Raw genomic sequence first — 18,796 nt, 5'->3', positions numbered from 1 at the left:
AGTAGCCATGGCTATAGTGGAAAGTTTAACAATCTTTGGAGAGAAACCGTCGGGGCCAGTAGATTTCTTGGCATTCATTTTTAATACGTAGTTGGTTACAGTTTCTTTTTTTGATATACGAGTTTCCCATCATCCAGAAGATGAATGTTAGCTGTGCCATCAGTGTTTAATTTGTTCTTCGGAAGAAGAGGTTTCATCTTTTTCCAGAATAAACCAGCAGGTGATGTTCCTGAGGCTGCATCGGCGCAGAAATTTTTGACTGCTTTTCTCTTTAGACCTGTAACTCTGTTCCGTTGTTCTTTGTATTTACACCAGTTTGAGTCTGTTGGCGCACAACGGAATTTCTTGTAGAGTCGGTTTCCTATGCGAATCTGCTTTTGGATGTCTGGGCTGATCCACGGCAATTGGTTGTTACGAAGCTGTATTCATTTTACAGGTGCGTGCTTGTCTAGGACTTGTTTATATAGGCCAGACCAATGTGCCCATATATCATCGATGTTGTCATAAATATAAGCGCTGTCCCAGGGGACATTTCTGAGATCAGAAAGAAATGAGTTCGAGTCCAAGTTCTTGATCAGGGATCTGAATTCTATTGTTCTTGCCTTAGGTCTCGGTAGCTTTTGTTTCCTCAAAACAAAGATCAGGTCGTGATCGCTAATCCCGACTTGCAAAATTCCACTTGTCGCCAATCTCTCAGGGTGTGACGTTAAAACAATGTCAAGTAGAGTTCTTGAATAATTAGTTGTTCTTGTAGCCTCATGAATAACATTTGTTAGACAGAATTGTTGGCTGAACTTGGTCAGATCTTTATTAGGGCCATTTGGGTTATCAGGAGATACAAGCATGTTCATATTAAAGTCCCCAATAAACATGACTTCTTTCCGTTTGACATACATTTTCTCTGCTTCTAGTTACTGAAAGGGAACTTAATTTTGAGATAAAAAAGGGGGGTCACCATATTAGTTTAGGAGCAGGAAGATCTTCTATATTCCATATAATTCCTTCATAATTCCTCTGAGAGTACTGGCAAAGCGGTCAGTGTAAAACGCAGACTGCAGACTGCAGACTGCAGACTGGGGGTAAAATGCAGACTGCAGACTGCAGGCCAGGGGTAAAATGCAGACTGAGGATAAAGTAACGAAATATGAGTCACAAAGCCATTTTCCCCGCCAGCTCCAAATTTGGAAGGAATGAACGTCAGACAACGTTTCGCACGAGCGATCACGAAAATGAACTGGTGATAAATGTCATTTAAAATAGATTTTATGCCGACACAAATTTCATCAAATTTAACTTTTTGATACAGCAAAGGCGATCATATTATACCGCGGCCACAGCTCGTTCAATGTTTTAAGTGTTTTTAACTGGCACAGATTAAACCCTTCCGCAGTTAAGTTATAAAAAAGGCTTTGCTTCGCCAACCGTCGTAATAAAACACCATAAAAATAAAAGGTACAAAGCTTTTATGTTTAGCGAGCGGTACAAATGATGTGACGTATGTAGTTTCGTGCGCGTATAAAATTAGGGCACAGGGCCCTAAAAGGGCTGTAAAACATTCAGTTTCATCCGGTTAACAGATGCAGAAGACTTGAAATTAAAGGTTAAGTCTCACAAGTCTGTAGAAATTAAAAGTAAAATTTGAACACATTTGTGTCGGCATTTTTTTATTTCCCCTTTTTATTTATATTTTCTCTCCTCGAAAATTTTCTTAAATCCTTTAATTTTGACCCGCGGGAAAAAAGGCTTTTGAACGCATTTCGTTACTTTACCCTCGGTCTTGCATTTTACCCCTGGTCCGCAGTCTGCAGTCCGCAGTCTGCGTTTTACACTGACTGCTGGCAAAGTAAACGTTTTTACCGATAATTTATTTTTCAAACATAGGAATTGATTTGTTTTCATTTTACAGAAAGAATTTGCTCACTACACCCAAAATATGAAAAAAAATTGATAGGTCACCATACTCATTTACAAGAAAGCGACAATTTACTTCTCTTGCGGACTAAGCCGCATAGAAAAAAGCCGCCATTTTGTTTATGTGTGGGCGCTGATTACGCTGATTAATTCTGCGCAGTAAGGATGCCCAATGCAATTTTATAAGGCAATAACCTTAATTTTCTTTGAATTCAACGTTGAAACACCAGCACCTTTTTTCCTTCCCAGGTGTTCCTTACGCATATCTTTGCAACCGTAACAGAATTGTTGTTTGTTTGTAACAAGATACTTTTGTTTTCCTTGCAAATGATGTAACATGGTACTTTTGTTTTTCGCGGCAACATTGATGGCAGTTGTTTTGCTTTCAATAATAAAGCCAACTATAATGCACTTAACAAAAGTAAAGAACAATTCAAATTAAAAAAAAAAAAACATTTCTTTCCAAAGCGCAGTACAGCTAGGATATTTGTTTCCATGTTATAAGAAGTTTGCGCCAAAATTCCTGTTGCAAGTTTTTGCATACGTTATTATGAAAGTGCTGTAAAAGTCTCAAAATCTATTTTTAATTAATTAATTTGTGGTTTTAACTTGACACCACGGAGTCTGCAGGAATCCTACCACAAAACGTGCATGATACATGCAATGTTCCAGAGAATAATTAAAACGTAGACTTATCTGCACATGCATTTGGTGCAAAGTACTTTGCTCTAGAAAAATAGTACCACAAGGAAAGCAAAGAATTTTCTGAACAAATATATACTGTATAGACTCGTGTATAAGTCGCACCTTTTTGCTCATATTGTGGACTTAAAATTGTGGGTGCGGCTTATCTACTAGACCATTGCTTTCAAGAGCTGTAAAACCCCCATCCTCGGAGACCCAGGGGCAGTTAGTGGGGGTGGGGGAAAGTCTATGGGCAGAAAAAAGAATAGTTAAGAAAATTTATACAGGGGAAAAAGAAATCGGGGTGATTGGGCCACCCTGCCTAAATAAAGTTGACCTTTGACCTTTGTCTAACTTTGAAAGTTTGGGGTGCAGCTTATCTGCGAGTGTGACTTACACTGTATACTTGAGTCTCTATGTAGATATATTTCAAGTTTTACCTGGGGCGTACAGTCAGGTGCTCCCCTTCCCCATCCCCCTCCACAACCTTGGAATAATTAATTAATTGAACAGATATTAATTAATTAATGACTATTAAAGGTTACACCTTAGTGCGTTAGGGTGGGGCGCCCAACAGCCCCAACAAACCATCACAATAGTGCATTCTGCACTAAAAAGTGATCTACAAAATTTATAGGCTAGCAAACTAGCACACTTCAAAGAGTTATTTATTCACACCGTGAAACCCTACCAAATGCCACCTCACTTATAGATTATAATTACACAGCCACTAGTTGAGATACTCACACAAGAGCAACATAATCTTCAATGCACTCTGGCTTCACATCATTGACTAGAAAGAAGAAAAAAACAACTTCTTAATAAAGCAGACATACTTGTCTCCAAGGACCGTTATGAAGGCAGGGGTGGGGTACATTTGGTAGGAGCAATAGAGGTTATCAGTTCTGCTGTAATTTCTATCAGTACTGGTATATAAATGAATGCATCTAACATGGCTGCAGTACACATGACAGCGTTTGATGGCTTTCCTTAGCTCCATGGAACTAGCAATGGGGGACCAAGGAATTCACACCCAATAATTCTGTTTAGCACAAACATGAGTGCTTCCCCTGCTTGTCACTTCCTTCAGTTTTTGACTTAGCTGACTATCGACACGAATTTGAATATATTTTTTACTGTCTGAGATGCGCTGAATTGCATTTTCAATTACTTTTCTGTCAATACAAATATTATATATATGTATGGGACAGCGCCTGCAGGGAATCACGTTAGTTGTATTCATCAAACCACGCGCGAGACTCAGCAGCGTGTATTGTTGCTGAGTCTCGCGCATGGTTTGATGAATACAACTACCGTGATTCCCTGCAGGCGCGCGCTATAGAGGGAATCGGCCATTGATAACTCTTTCTGTTTACCAGTGCAATACTTGTATCTTTTTTTCTCTTTCTGTTTGTTTATGAAAAAAACATATTTACTGTAAAAATGTTCAGTTACACAAAATAAACAATTTCTTGTAATTGCTACAAAAATTTCTAATACGTGAGGAGCTTGGGAAATTATGTTTCAGTAGTTTATAAGTCTACTTCTGTATTTCTTTCTTCTAAGCAATTTAGTAACTCTACGAACAGAAATTCGTTCTCTGTCTCGTTTCCTGTTGCTTTTTGCTTTTTTCAAAGCCTGAGATTTCTCAGCATTTGTAGAGATCATAGCAACAGAACAACTCCTATCGCCATTCTTTCCAGCTACAACACGGACATCTCTTTCATATCTCTTTATAAGCTTACTATCATAATTATTGTGGGTATCATTTATCGAAGTCTGGACAGAACTCTGTGCACGACGTGATTTGGTCACGTTATACAAAAAAATGCTTCCGGTGAACAATGGTTCGGTTGTATTCGATCGCTTCATCTGACTGATAAATGGTTCGGTTGTATTCGATCACTTCATCTGCTCTGATGTCGTCTACACCGTGCAAATGTTTAACGCAAATGCGAGCCTCATCACTCGATAGCGCCGTGTTCTGATCACAAGTAATGATCAAGTGGCTCAACAGCCGCCGAGCTACATAACTCGGAAAGTTTGTTATTTGATCACAAGCCATGATCAAGTGGCACAATGGCCGCTGAGCAATACAATTCAGAACATTTGCTATTTGACCACAAGCAACGGTCAGTTTCAGTCGCAGTTCAGCGACCAAAGACGACAGAAGAGGCGATTCTTGTACGAGAACGAAAGTAAACAGTTTTACTAAGTACACAATCTAGCGACCAAACGAAATGTTCTAGCGAATTCGTGAAGCACGCATGCAGAACAGCGACCAAAGACGACAAAAGGGTCGATTCAATGCGAAAACAAGACTAAAATATCGTCGCACCAGTTTTCCGGCCAAGACTTGCCCCTGCAAAAATCAATCGGGGCAGCCAATTTGGAGTCCATACAACTGCACGCGCATTACGGCTCGATTCATTCCGCATAACAGTGCACAGGCCTACCAACTCAAAAGACACAGGACGCAAATCAGAATTAGGCTTGCGCTCTCCTTCGTCAAACGCAATAAACATTTTTATAGCACCTATCCAGGCCTGCTCTAGGCGCTTTACAAATACTGTATGTTAAAAAAAATTAAGAAAAGAAGAAAAAAACATCACTAAAATCACAAAATTACCATAAACTGCACCAAAAATAAGCAAACCGCAAACCCTTACACCCTTTCTATATAGGCTAACCCAGTTGCAATTCTGGATTAGAGTGCATTTGGAGCATTTGACCAGCAGCCAGTTGTATAGACACTCTGATGTTAGAAGCATTTTTTAGGGTTTGATGGTTCTATTACTTTCAGTTTTTCCATCCTCAACTGAACTTATAAATTTTGATGAATTATTAATGAGGCCTTCCAAGGGGGGTAGCCATGTCGCAATGTTGCATGTTTCTGAGGACCTATGTCACCAACAGTTGTAATTTAATCTATGTAATTTAATCTATGTTGTAGTTTAAAATGAATTTCAGGTCAAAATGATTTCAAGCTGGTTTGATTTGTATTTTTATGGTAATAAAAAGGAAAGTACAAATCAAACCAGTTTGAAATCGTTTTGACCTTAAATTCATATTAACGTACCACTTACATATTTTGTAGTTCAATTTTATATTTGGTTCAAAATTTTTCAAACCAGTTTGATTTTCTGTTTTTCGTTGTTTCATATCCACTATCATTTACTAGTATAAAACCTTTGGTACTAATTAACAACATGCAACTGTTTGTATATTACTTTAGTGAAACTAAATAATTTTCTGGCGATGAGAAAGAGCAAAGCCTCAAAAAATAAACTTCAAGAATGTCAGTACCTAATGATATGCGAAGAAATTTTTTTGCAAAGACAATAAACTTACATTCAAACTCGTACAAGGTGTCCCTTTCTGTCAAAAGTTTCGAGTGAGCGTCTGTTGCCTTTTCTACTGATTGTATTCCAAGAAATTTTGATAATAAACTTTCCGACTCCTCTTTTGTTTTGTAACTGGTAATCGATAGACCTCTGACTGATATGAAGCTTTCTCGAACAGGTAAAAGAGGTCGTTTTAAAAGCGAAATTGCTCGTTTTGTCATTGATAGTGCCGCCATGTTGGATTTTAAGTTTAATAAACAGAACGCTGACCAGATCTTTCGTGTATGCTGGCTCATTTCTCATTTCTGCGTTTCACTTTCCCACTCTTCACTCCTCTTCACTTAAAATTTTATAAGGGCAGTGCCGATACCAGCTGTAGGGGAGACCTAGGTTATATTCCACTTGTTTAAGGTGCTTTTCAATGTGTGCATGGCAAATGGAATCCTTTTCTAATCGTCATTCATTCATTCATTCATTCATTCATTCATTCATTCATTCAAACATAGTCATTGCTTGTAGGACGAAGCTTGGGCGTTATCCTTTTACAGGGACCGCGGAGAGGGAGGGGCTAGGAGTTTCCCCCCCCCCCCCTTCCCCATTTTTTTTACAGTAAAAAGAAAAAAAATTATAATGAATTAAAAAACAAACAAAAACTTACTGAAAATATTACGTTTCCGGACGCCATTTTATTGATTTAGTTTGTCAAGGACGACAGTAACAGCAGTTACTATTGCCAAAATAGACTCGCCTTCAACTTAGATAAATAAAAAGCAAGAAAATGAGGATAAGTTATAATCGAAAAAAGTTAGCTACGATAGGATGATGCCCTTTATTAAGGTTGGTCAGTTTCGATCCGAACAAATGGGTTAAGTGGGACGATTAAATGTAGAGGGCCACACAACGTTAGGAAGACTATGGCACAATTCTTTGTCGGATCATCTCACGTAGCTTGGAGATGCATGTACTAGAACTCACTCGAGGTGTATAAAACAGTAATTTTATAAATACACGGCTAGTACGACGACACTTGTATTGGACAAGACAATACAGTTTGTTTCCGAGCTTATACCAAAGGTAATTCATTCAGTTCATTTTGTAACAATGAAAGTGAAATTATCTATTCTGTTTTCATTCGTTCTGGTAACATCTCAGTTGCCGGTACTTCAACATGACGAGAAAGGTACGTGTCTTGATGTGAGGTTTAAAGTATCAGTGAGTAGTTATATCGAACGTTTTGTAGAGCAACGTCTCTTTATCACAACATTTTGTCGTCTTAAGCAATACTTTTGCAAAGAAATTTTAAGCGCTGAACGTTTAAATTATTAATTTCACATGCATTTTACGGTATCTGAGGAAAATTGAAATCCGAGTTTTCCCGGGGAGCATGCCCCCCCCCCCCCCCAAGTTGGCTCACGCTTCCGCGTTCGACATTAAGCCCCACCCCCCCCCACTCGAATTCTTCCTGCGCGATCCCTGTTTTAATAATCATCGACATAAAAGCCTCAATCTTCAGCTACTAGCAAAGACTGAAGTATTGTTGTAAAAACGTTCTGTTAAGTGAAGCATTTCAATATGCAACAAAATCTACAACTTTTTTCGATGTTGTAACTAACGAAGTGATGCATCAAGAAACAGAACCAATGACCCGGCAAGTCGGCAACACAACAAGAATGACTGAGGATCTCTCTCTCTTCCCGCCCCCGCTCGTTGGGGCGGGTAGAGAGAGACCCTGGGAACGAGGTTGTGATCATCTATGAGGAAAACCTCAGAAATAAGTATTCACCAGGAGCCACAAAACTGGCTGGGCATTCAGAATAGTTCATCATCAACTTCAAGAGAAAAATTTACACACGAGGAAGTTAAAAAGAGCTATGATTTTGAGAATTACCTAACAAAAGTTATAAACCCAGTACACAGAATAAGCCTGACAAAGCTTAGATTAGGATGTCATGCATTACGAATACAAACTGGAAAATATGAAAATAAAGGAGCATCAATCCCGGTATGTAACAAAATTGCGTAGAAGACAAAGAGCATTTCTTAATGTGTTGCCAGGGGTTTACAACCATAAGACGTGAATTATTTTCTCACATTTCAAAGGTTGATATAAGTTACATACATTTAAGTGAAAATGAGAGGATTAAGTACTTGCTTAAGGCTGACAATAAAAATACATCCAAAATAGTAGGTAAATATAAACATTGTCTGAAGCGAAAGAGAGTGGTTAATATGATAACATCTCATTCTGCGGTTTTGTTTTTTCGCGCTGTTCCCCAGCTAACTGAAATAGTCTATTAGAGGTTCGAAGAGCTGCTCCCTTATTAGAGTTTATTGTTTCAAGTGACCCCCACTGAAAATAGAAATATTGGCCACCCAGAGAACATGAAACGTACCAAATAACCAGAAGGCCCTTTCGCCTGGAATCGTTTTGACCGGCGATTAGGCGTTCTTTTTTTGATAAGTAGGAAGAGAAGGCATGATCTGAGGTTAGCAATAAGAGTCGATTCGACCTGGGGTAAAAGTCGATTCGCCCGAACTATTAAAAGAGTCGTTTCGCCAAGACTAGAACCAAATGAATTACGTATAGTATAACGAATAACTGAGTATAAAGTTTTATTATTATTCCACTATTGCGCCATTTTACCATATTAGGGCAAACGAATGCGCAAAATATGCTCATAATGCTCATTGCTCGTATTTTTCCTCGCCCCTCGGGGCTCGGAAAAAACTACCAACTCGCAAAATATCCGCGCGTATTATATTGTAAACCATCGAATAAGGTGTATTTATTTAATTCCGCCCGTGGAGTACAAATAACTAAAAAGATTTCATGTAGTTCTCTCACTTCTCCTGGCCGCGCGAAACAGGCAAGAAAAACGTTGGTTAATAAATCTCTTATTAGACATCTTAGGTCATCTTAGTGTGACTGCCATTTTTACTCGTCATTTGTGTTTTGATTCGCCCAACGAGATAGCACTGAGGGGAACAAAAAAGCATAGTGGACTTGAAAAACTCTCTTTCATGTGTGAAAACTAAATGAACTTTCCGAGTGCAACAAAATAAACTCTAGACTCATTAAGAATGCTCTAGAGACTTTTGTTGCACTCGGAAAGTTCATTTAGTTTTCACAAATTCGTTACATATTTTAACAGGACGCCGTTGAACATTTGCATTTTTATCTTGCTGAAGAAGGCAACAGTAGTGGCCGAAACGTTCAAAAACAATATTTTTAGCCAGTGTCAACTTTTTTCATTCGTAATTTTTTACAATAGGTATTGTTTACCGGTTTCAAAATAGCCATATAAGGTCATTTCATGAGCGGCGAAAGCAATAAGGGAGGAGGTGTTTGCTTATTATTATAGTATATGTTGTTTTCATGTATTCTCGTTACACTGTGTGTGTGTTGTTACTGTTTATGGAGTTGCTCGTGAGTGCTCGGGCCTGTTTTTGATTAAACAAATCAGATGAATATTCTAGAGTCAAACTTTACAAAAAAATACACCTGTTCAGTCCTTGTTGTTCTGGCGCGCGGCGCGCAGTTGATTTTTATTTATTGCGGTGACTTCACGTTGATGTCCTACAAATGGGCAGTACAGTGTAGGGTTGCCGCAAAAGTCAGCTTGTGGCAAGTGTAGGGATCAAATGAATTCTCAGCTTTCAAAAAGAAGATGTTCAATGGAGAGATTACAAATGCATATCAAATCTATTTAAATTTTCATTAATAATACGTTTATTGATTCGACCAACGTTAATTTAAATCGAAGCAACGTAGAAAAGCTTTTATTATAGAAGTATAACTCTTTGTATGCTTGGTCCTTTGTAAGAAACACAGTAATGTTCTTTCGAAGGTAACGTTCCATAATGGTTACCGCATAAAGAATTTCTTTAAACATATATATGCATCTTTACATAAATACGCATCTTAACCTCCAATAAAATGTTCCCTGGTTATTTGTTTATTTTTTTTCTGGATGTTATTCAATAAACCGGCCATTTTAATTAAGGTTAGGAGGTAATAAATCTTACTTTTCGCCTTGATTAATAAATAAGAATATTGAAAAGGAACGCAAAGTACAAAATTCGATGCTAAATGCCGGATCCATTCACGTCTAAATAAAACTTCGAGATAAAATAGTTACGGGTTGTTTTTCCTTCTGGTTAACATATCTGACCAACTGTTAGACTGGCAATTTTCTCTTTACACAATAATTCTGTGGTTTTTACATAATATTTGCATTCAGGTCCTCGTATATTCAGTGCCTGTTTTACCGTAAAAGCATCTTAAACAACCTTAATCAACCTGCAATTAGTTATTTTAGTAAAATGACTCAAAATTGCATAATTACATGTACACAGTAAAACATTGTTTATAACAAAGCCACATAGAAACGACCGAAGAGTACAGAATGATTATTATGACAAACTCGCTCTTAGCAGGGGAAAAAAGCGGCAAGTAATTTCTACTTTATCAAACATTTTATCGTCAACAGTCTGGATATCGGACACATCAAAAGAGTTCTAAAACAAAACAGAAAACAATTACTGGCGAGAAAATGAGTTTTCTCGTCTTAACGATGTTGCCAGGAGGTCAGTATGCTATAAATGAGATAATTTTCTCGTTTCTTTGAAAAAAAAAAACAATGACGGAAAACAAAGCACTGTAGGAAGTATGAGTTAATTTTTTACTTTTTCATCGGCCGCTGTTCGTTGAAGCATTTTTCTGTCTTCTAGTTGGCTACTTCAGTAAATACTGAAGTTGATTCTAAATGAATCGCTAAGATGGTTCAAGTTTTTAAAATGCGCCCTTTCATCGAATTTAGTTTTGCACAATGAGAAACAGCCAGGTATTACCAGCTGTTCCAGCCGCTAATCGGCTTATTTGAACCCTAGATTTCTGTTGTTGATAGAACAGAGCCTGTACAATCGGTTAGAAAGTACTTTCTCAAATAGTAGACCTGATTTTGACTACATTTTCAATTGCCATAGCATGGTGTAATATTTTTCATACCACACGGTATTTGTCGTGCTATAATATCGACCATAAGGCCACACTATTTTACTTAATTGCGAATTTCCTTGGAGGATTCAGCCGTGAAATTTAACATATCTTAGTCACTTGAATTAGTTAGACTAGATCAACTGAAAAGGTAAGCTGAAGGTTTTTTGCTGAATGAAGAAGAATGGCAAAAACATGTCGACAAAATTACGGTTGTAGATAATTGTTTTTATAATGATCATAACAACATTTTCCCCTAATCGATTTTTTGGTTTTTCGCCTTTTTCTACCGATATTACGGCAATCTATTTTGTGAAATTGATATCCAAATAGAAATTAAATGACCGCAAAATGGGCGGGCTTCCTTGTGCTGATAGTAAAAGGCTAATGTATCTGCTACGGCGATTATTCACACTCAAATCGTTTGATATCTAGCAAGGAAAGAAAACAGGCGTCCTCTTAACACAATAAGATCTGCAATACTTCTTTATTTTTCAGTCCTCCAACCCGCTGAAAAGGTTTACACCTAAAAGGAAGCAGTTATTTTTACAAAATGACGTGCTATACCGTGAATCAGACAACTGCAGATGCCACCAACAACACTTCATTTGCGTTCGCTCCTGAACCTGAAACATTACGAATTATTCGTACCGTCTTGTTCAGCCTGATAGCAGTGCTTTCTCTGGTTGGAAACTATGTGGTGTGTCGAGCAGTTTGGAAACAGCCCGGGACCAAGCCGTTTGCATATTACTTAGTCAGTAACTTGGCTTTCGCTGAAATTCTCAGCACAATTTCTTTGGTGTTCACAATCCACGCCCACGAGCCGCCATGGTCTTGGAAGCTGGGATATGCCATGTGCAAGATTCTGGATCCTTTACAAATAGCAAGCGCGCTGGTTATCACAACAACATTAGCCAGTCTTGCCGTTTATCGTTGTCTTCTACTCGTCAAGCCACTGGTCGCCAAACCAACTCGCAGACAAAAGCGTTGTGTTATAATTGCCACATGGGTGGGGTCCGTTGGGCTTTCGGTTCCTGCATCGATTTTCCGTGTTGTGAATTCATACGGTGACAATTGTAACATTCACGCATGCGAAGAAGTATTTCCAGAAGGCTATGTGCACTACCAGGATGCATATTCAGTTGTCCTTTTTGTAGTCAACTTTGCCCTGCCACTTGTCATAATGGCGATATCTTATGCTTTGGTCAGTAAGAAAATCAAGGAACATATTTTTGTCATCGAAAGGCTTCGAGAGGCACAAAGCAAAGCTCTTTCCGTGGTACAGCCCTCCACATGTGTAGAAGACATGAACCAAATGTGTGACGGAAACCAGGAAAAAATAGAACTCGTCAACATTGCAATCGATAACAATTCAGAAATGGCGGAGAGAAATCAGCTCAAGAAGGCGAACACTCTGTGTGGAGATATGGACAATACAGAATCAAGACAGAATCTATCGCGCAAACAAAACGAATCGACGAGAAATAACAATAGCAGTTTTGAGCTAGAAAACGATTTGCTCAGAATGATTTTTGCTATTGTGTTAATTTTTGTAGTTTGCTATATTCCTTATCAAGTTCAGTTCCTTTTGCATGAATTTAGAGTGGAAGTGTTTTTAAACTGGCCTCATTATTACACTTTCTCCAGGATTGTTTTTACTTTAACGTGCTTTCCAAGCGCCCTGCATCCTGTGTTTTATGGAATGATGAGTAAGTTTTATCGAAAAGCTTTTATTAGAATAATTTCTTGTCGCGCTGCAAAATAAATCATTTTCATGGTTTTACGTCTTAGGGCCTGATTACATGAGCCGGGCTGGCTCGGTTTGCCGAGATGACTTTCAGCCCGGTATTACATGAGCCCGGCTAGCCGGGCTGGCCCGGTTTGCCGAGATGACTTTCAGCCCGGTTTCAGCACGAATGATCAGAGCACGAATGATCTTGATCACCTTTTTCCGGCAATTTGGTGGTTAAATGTTTTGCACTTATGCAGCTGGATGGGTTACTTTACCTCTACTTCCTATTTAGAAGGAGTAGCATTGATTTTTGCGTCGGATATTGTGCTCGGAAGAGAAATTTCATGCTGGCCCGCTTAGCCGGGCTGGCCCGGTGAACGCGATTACATGGAAAATTATCATCCCGGCTAGCCGAGATCCCGGCATCGCGATACCGGGATCTCGGCTAACCGGGCTGGCCCGGTTGTCATGTAATCGTGAAGTTGATTTTTGTTACGTTTAACAGACGTGCCGAGATCTCGGCAAACCGAGCCAGCCCGGCTCATGTAATCAGGCCCTTAGCTACGGATGATGACTGAAATCTCTTCTTACTCAAAAATCTTAGCTTTGTTTTCTTAAAGTTCGTGCATAAAATTGTTTTACGAGATGTATGTTCGTAAAGACAATGTTTTTGGACTTATTTAAAAACTTAATTATATTCTTCTCAAATTATTTTTCCTGTTTCATCAAAATAATCCCTTATATTGTTTCGTAGTAAGTTTCTTTAACAGTGTTCCGTTTTGCTTCCAATGTGAAATCAGACTGTGCAGAGCATAGTTTTAATTTAACAATACAGGATGCTCATTACAGGGACATTTTTGCTTATTGACTTGAGCATTTCGAAGGATATTCCCTTAGTCTTCCACGGAAATAAAAGTACATTTCGAGGACAACTTCATTAAAAGCCTAATACAAAGAATTCATTCACTATGGAAAAGAATTAGATTTGCCGGTTTAAGTAGTAGTTGTAGCTGTATTGTAGGTGAAGCGGTTGGAAGTAATTATTTGTTAGTTTCAAATGCGAGTATTCCATTAAAAACAAAATAAACCGTTGAAACTGAATAATATCATAATATCATCTGTTTGAAAGCGGCCCTGAGCCTGCAGTAATTGACCAGTGGATGGATATTAAGATTATTATGGCCTGCTTATGCGTCAGTTACTTGGCCCAATCATGGATAGCTGGTCTCAATCATGTACTGACCAAGTCGCTTTAGTTGGAAAAATACTGCATACTGTTCGATGATCTACTTTACCTCTCTATATATTAACTTACAGATATCGTTAATGTTTTTCCAACAAGGTGAATAGAGACTGGGCACGAGACAGGCTTGCATTGGAAAATAAGCCTAAGTAGACATAAGTACGCATTACAGACCTACCTATATACCTATACCATGGGTGCCTCGAAAAACATCGTCAAATGTCATACCATGTTGAACTCCCAATGAGGAAGGCAACTGATTTAGCAACTTTAAACGAAAGTGTAACGGTGTTTATCTTTGTGCCTGCCATAAATAACATTAACCCTCTTTAGTTTGGCTGTTGAACACGAGTTCTTTTGTTTAACAGTTGGCAAATTTGAATGGCAGAAATAATTTGACGCTGTTGTTGCCACTGAAACCCAAGAGCGATTTCTCTTCTCGGATTCAAATTTCAAAAGTTCAATTGAATAATGGATCATTCAACAGGACCAAGCCTATCCTAATATGGAATTGAATATGAAGATCATGCAGAGTGAGGAGACAGTAGGTGGAGATTTATAGCTAGCTGACCGCCGTGCAGTTAGACAACAATTTGAGATGGATGGAACAGTTCTTCCCTTAGTGGTCCTAGTAACTCAGTCGTGAAAACCACGTAAGTTAAATGAACGTTGTTGCTTTCAGCCAAACGTTTAGATAATAGAAAAACAGTCCAGTCTGCATTTGATTTTTCGAAATTTAAATCTGAGAATCGAAGCCGCTCTGCGGTATTGAGCGGAACGCTTCATCCGTTTTGACTGAAATATGCTTTATGCTATCAATCAACTTTTGTGAAACGGCTGGAGGAGTCGCTTTGTTAATTCGGAGGTGGTCCAGACCAGCCTTTAAGTCATTTATTCTTTTAAGTTCCTGAATCACTGTTATTATCGCCAGTTCTCAATGTCCACAACACACCCCAATTTCTGTGTTTCACCGTAAGAGTCTACACTTGCATGCCGTAATTTCTAAACGAGATCTACGTCATTATTTTGACCTTTCCAAAGTTAATGTAGAAAAGGAGGGACCGAGTTTTAGACCTTTTGAAATTTTGTGATACTGGAATAGCTTCAAGTTCGCCAGTGGCCAATAGAAAGCAAGCTCGCTTTATATCCCAGTGAGGCTCTATGTGCCACTTGGCACAAAGAAGATAGTTGAGGTAAAATGACTTTCTATACCATTGTGATCGTACTGCCATATAATGAACGTTTTACCATATCCCGGCCCGAACTCCCGCTTGCATCTATTTACAAAGGAAACTTTTCAATATCGAAGCACCTGTCGATATTAACCTATTAACATCGACACATGGAAATATTGGAAAACGTTCCGGCAAATAAGCTGTTTATAGTTCCATAACATATTGGGTGCAAAGGCACTCGGTAAATATTTGAAAACAAACCAGTAATCGCGCAACAAACAGTTTGTGCCGGATAAAAAAATACCAGTTGTCGAATTTAATATTCGAAGTACTCCCACAGAAACAGGCATTGGAAAGGACTATTATTTTTTTTTTTGGAAAGGACTATACAAAACTACAAATATTAAGATTATTACAAAAATCATTCTTAACAAAACGTTTTCAGCCATTTCGATGGTTAATTCTGTTCCGTTCTTCGCCGCTTTTTAATGTTCAGTTCCAGAACATGTGTTTGCGTTTCCTCGGTATTTCGTTTCTCATCTACCATTTGGTGAAGCATATCATGCTCTGCCTCAGCTGTATTTGTTGCTGAAGAAACAAATGAACTCTATCAATCTGATGATCTTATGTGGAGGTTTTACGAACCGAACAAACGGCGACTTCAACTTGATAGAAAACGTCGACAGCACCGCAAAAGTCCAAATTAGCCGGACTATGGTGTATTTGTTGACATATTGGTCGGGTTTCCCCAGGAAAATATGACCTGCACGTCGAATGTTGTACCAGTCATTATGAAGAAAAATGAATTGAGCCATAATGCATTCTTAGTGTAAATCATTATGTAAACCATAATGACTTCTATAAACCATGCAAGGACCAGTTTGACAAACAGAAGCAAATTGTAGTCGAATCTTGGCGTAGATCAGGACCAGCAATAAACTTTATAAACTGCAAACTTTTAAATGCAGGACTGATCAAGCAGCTCAAAACTGAAAAATACATTTAATTTGGCCCAATTTATCAGTTGAAGAAAACCAACCTTAATCATTGGCATATAATCCTAGACTTAGCATTATATGCCCGTGATGAAGGATGGTTTATTAATCGGGCGTGGCCGATTTATAGTTTACCCTTTGGTCGTCCTAGAGCGTAGTCTCCTGGCGCGGCCAAAAAGACGGGGATAGCTTGGGGTTGCTACAAAACCGCTACGGGTGACGCATACCGCAATGGTTTTCATTTTAGTTTTGACAGGAAATCGTTGCAGGCACACTTGGTCGACTTTTGGGTTAATGTGTAATCAGGTTGTGTTTTTTTGCTTCGGCGGAAGGACAGAGAAAAAAGCTTACGGGGCAAAGTACAGTATGGGGCCCAGTTCTCGGCCACTTTTGACGTAAACTTGTATTTCTTACCTCAGAAGAACCGCAGGAACTTGAAATTTCTCCCAGAGCTAGCTACATTATTCAGCTTTTTGGTGTAAAGCTATCGACCGGTCAAAAATTAATTTGCCCGAGCAATAATAAAAATAAAAGCTCCATTTGTGGGCCCAGTTCTCGGCCACCTTGGCCCAGTTCTCGGCCACTAAAAAGCTTGTGCGTAATTATCTGTAAAAAAAAATGCTCAATTAATTTTCACAGTCATAAAATCACTCTGTAAACCTATTTATGTTATATCGATCCCAAATTATTTTTATGAGGCTTTGTTTTACTTTAGAAAAGAAGGATTTTAACGCGCCTAGTTGCCTATGTGCAGGTTCTGGCAAAACCGCATTGTGTGACCCGTGCATTTAGATGGTTTATTTTGCAGTGAAAAGGTCTTGAAAGATTTAGGTGTTGTAGAAATAATAGACAAGACAAGAGTCAGCTCAAAACTTAGAGATAAGATTGAACTTTATTTTTAAAACATTTATTTCTTTCATTCTGGCAGCAGCAGATGAAATTATATTAAAAACCAAGCGCTAAGCTGTGATAGCGAGCAGGGTGGCCGAGAACTGGCAAATACGCAAACGTCGCAAGAAAAAATTTCGAAGTAAATTAAGACCAAAAAATACAACGGTTCAACGAAAAGTTAACTAAAGCAGAAAGCTGAATTATTCTACGTTTCACATGCCAAAAATTAGCTCGTATGGTGGGGGCTTTTGGATAAAATACGAATTTAACTACATCCATGAATTTGGAGCCGTAAACAAACAACTTTTTCGGGAATGCAAATTCACCTACCTCCGCGTAAACTCGACGTGTGAGCTTTCTATATCGAATTGAACGATCAAACTCAAGATACTTAAAGCACATGAATCAGTCTATCGTTTGAAGGAAATACCTTTTTCTTTTGATTCAACTGGAGTGTGAAAAAACGCGTTAAACACAAAGTGGCCGAGAACTGGACCCGGCCGAGAACTGGGCCCCATACTGTACTGATATTCACCATTGTGAAATTGCACTTACTTTGACAAGTTAAAGTTATTTTTGTAAATGAAAAAGGTAACGTCATTGATGTCACGCAGTGTTTTTTTTTAGCAAACTAGATGGTTTGCTGGTTTCTGACTATGAATGGGGGTGTGATCTTGCGGTATATTTTTTGAGCCTGACTCCGCCGTAAAACTTTTTTTTTATTTAGCAAGAACTGTGTCGATTTTCATTTCTGAACAATTGGTCGTCAAGTCGTTTGTCACAAAGAGTAGAATGTTTGTACAGCATGTTTTTGAATTATTTTAGATTTGGTTAGTAAGACGCTTCTGAAGACCAGAGCAAAACATTGTGAATGTACAGTATTAATAGGAACTTGAATGGAATTTTTCACAAGTTGGATAAAGGTATCAACTGAAAAAAATGGAATTCAAAATGAGAACTTGGATTTTGTTGTAATTAAATTTTATCGCGGATTGGATGCCTAATATCACGGCTTTGAAAGTCTTCAAATAATTAGAAAGGTTCCTTTCTTCCTTTTGATCTTATTGTTATTTTCATGTATTGATTATTCGAAAGTGGTTTTCGTTGATACGAAAAAAAAAACGGGTTTTCACTGAATTGCTTGAAGTATTCTTAGACGTGATAATATTGGCTTAATCAAATTACATTGTGCACGAAATATTTGTTATTCTTTTGTCTTGAAACTTTGAGGAAATTGAAATTTTTGTTTGACAGTAGTGTATGAAAGGCATTTTATAGAACTGAATAAAAAATAAGAAACATTGATAAAGGTTATTTCAAAGATTTATTTTGCCTGATTTTGAAGGGTTTCAGGAGTTTTAAAGAGTGCTGGTAAACGGCTGTATGTTGTTTGTGATTACGGATCTTATTTAGTTTCGAACGCTCTAATTTTTGAAAGGTTAAAACAGGTTAAAACCGGGCGGTTTCATGAGTTTTTTGGGTAGAAAGGTACGGTGGTGGTAAAAAAAAAATGTTTAGAAAGGAATGACTGTAGTAGCACGTAAGTCGGAGGTTTGCGTGAGTCACGGGGTATAGTATGCGTGAGCTGGATTTCCGGCGTCATAACGGCATGTTTTGTTTACTGAAAGATACACTCGACGTTTAGTTAGCTTAGTCGGCTTGGGAAACTATTTTAAAAATGAATGTTGTAATAGTTAATTAATAGTAATCTAGAATTAACCCACTCTCGATTGGAGTCTGTTCTGGATTCGCGCTACCTTTTCGCCGCGAAGGAATTTTGTAAAATTTCGCTAGTGGAAAGAGGGTACTGTAAGAACAGTATCAA

General features: G+C 38.3%; 2 protein-coding genes and 1 long non-coding RNA gene across 3 annotated transcripts in view; 2 read left to right on the top strand and 1 right to left on the bottom strand.

Moving 5' to 3' along the window:
- Positions 1-5,541, top strand: part of LOC144647408 (uncharacterized) — a 40,682-nt gene extending 35,141 nt beyond the window's left edge. The window contains exons 2-3 of the long non-coding RNA XR_013569587.1: positions 3,829-4,045; positions 4,845-5,541. This is a non-coding gene — a long non-coding RNA (uncharacterized LOC144647408). The remainder of the gene's footprint in view (positions 1-3,828; positions 4,046-4,844) is intronic.
- The window catches only part of LOC144647395 (protein NipSnap homolog 1-like), a 32,752-nt gene extending 26,561 nt beyond the window's left edge, over positions 1-6,191 (bottom strand). The window contains exons 1-2 of the mRNA XM_078507200.1: positions 5,947-6,191; positions 3,343-3,388 (exon numbers count right to left, since the gene is read on the bottom strand). Coding sequence (XP_078363326.1) covers positions 3,343-3,388; positions 5,947-6,175 — 275 coding nt within the window. The 5' untranslated portion in view covers positions 6,176-6,191. The remainder of the gene's footprint in view (positions 1-3,342; positions 3,389-5,946) is intronic.
- A 4,252-nt stretch (positions 6,192-10,443) lies between these two features.
- On the top strand, positions 10,444-12,728 carry LOC144647383 (neuropeptide Y receptor type 2-like). Its single transcript, XM_078507188.1, has 2 exons — positions 10,444-10,526; positions 11,434-12,728. The coding sequence occupies exon 2, from the start codon at positions 11,489-11,491 to the stop codon at positions 12,698-12,700; it is 1,212 nt and encodes a 403-aa protein (XP_078363314.1). The 5' UTR covers positions 10,444-10,526; positions 11,434-11,488; the 3' UTR covers positions 12,701-12,728.
- Positions 12,729-18,796: the final 6,068 nt, after the last annotated feature.

Source organism: Oculina patagonica, chromosome 3, assembly GCF_052425735.1.
Source record: "Oculina patagonica isolate OP01 chromosome 3, crgOcupat, whole genome shotgun sequence".
NCBI lineage: Eukaryota > Metazoa > Cnidaria > Anthozoa > Scleractinia > Oculinidae > Oculina > Oculina patagonica.
Note: the sequence above shows the minus strand (reverse complement) of the source record. Positions and strands in the feature narration are given on the sequence as shown.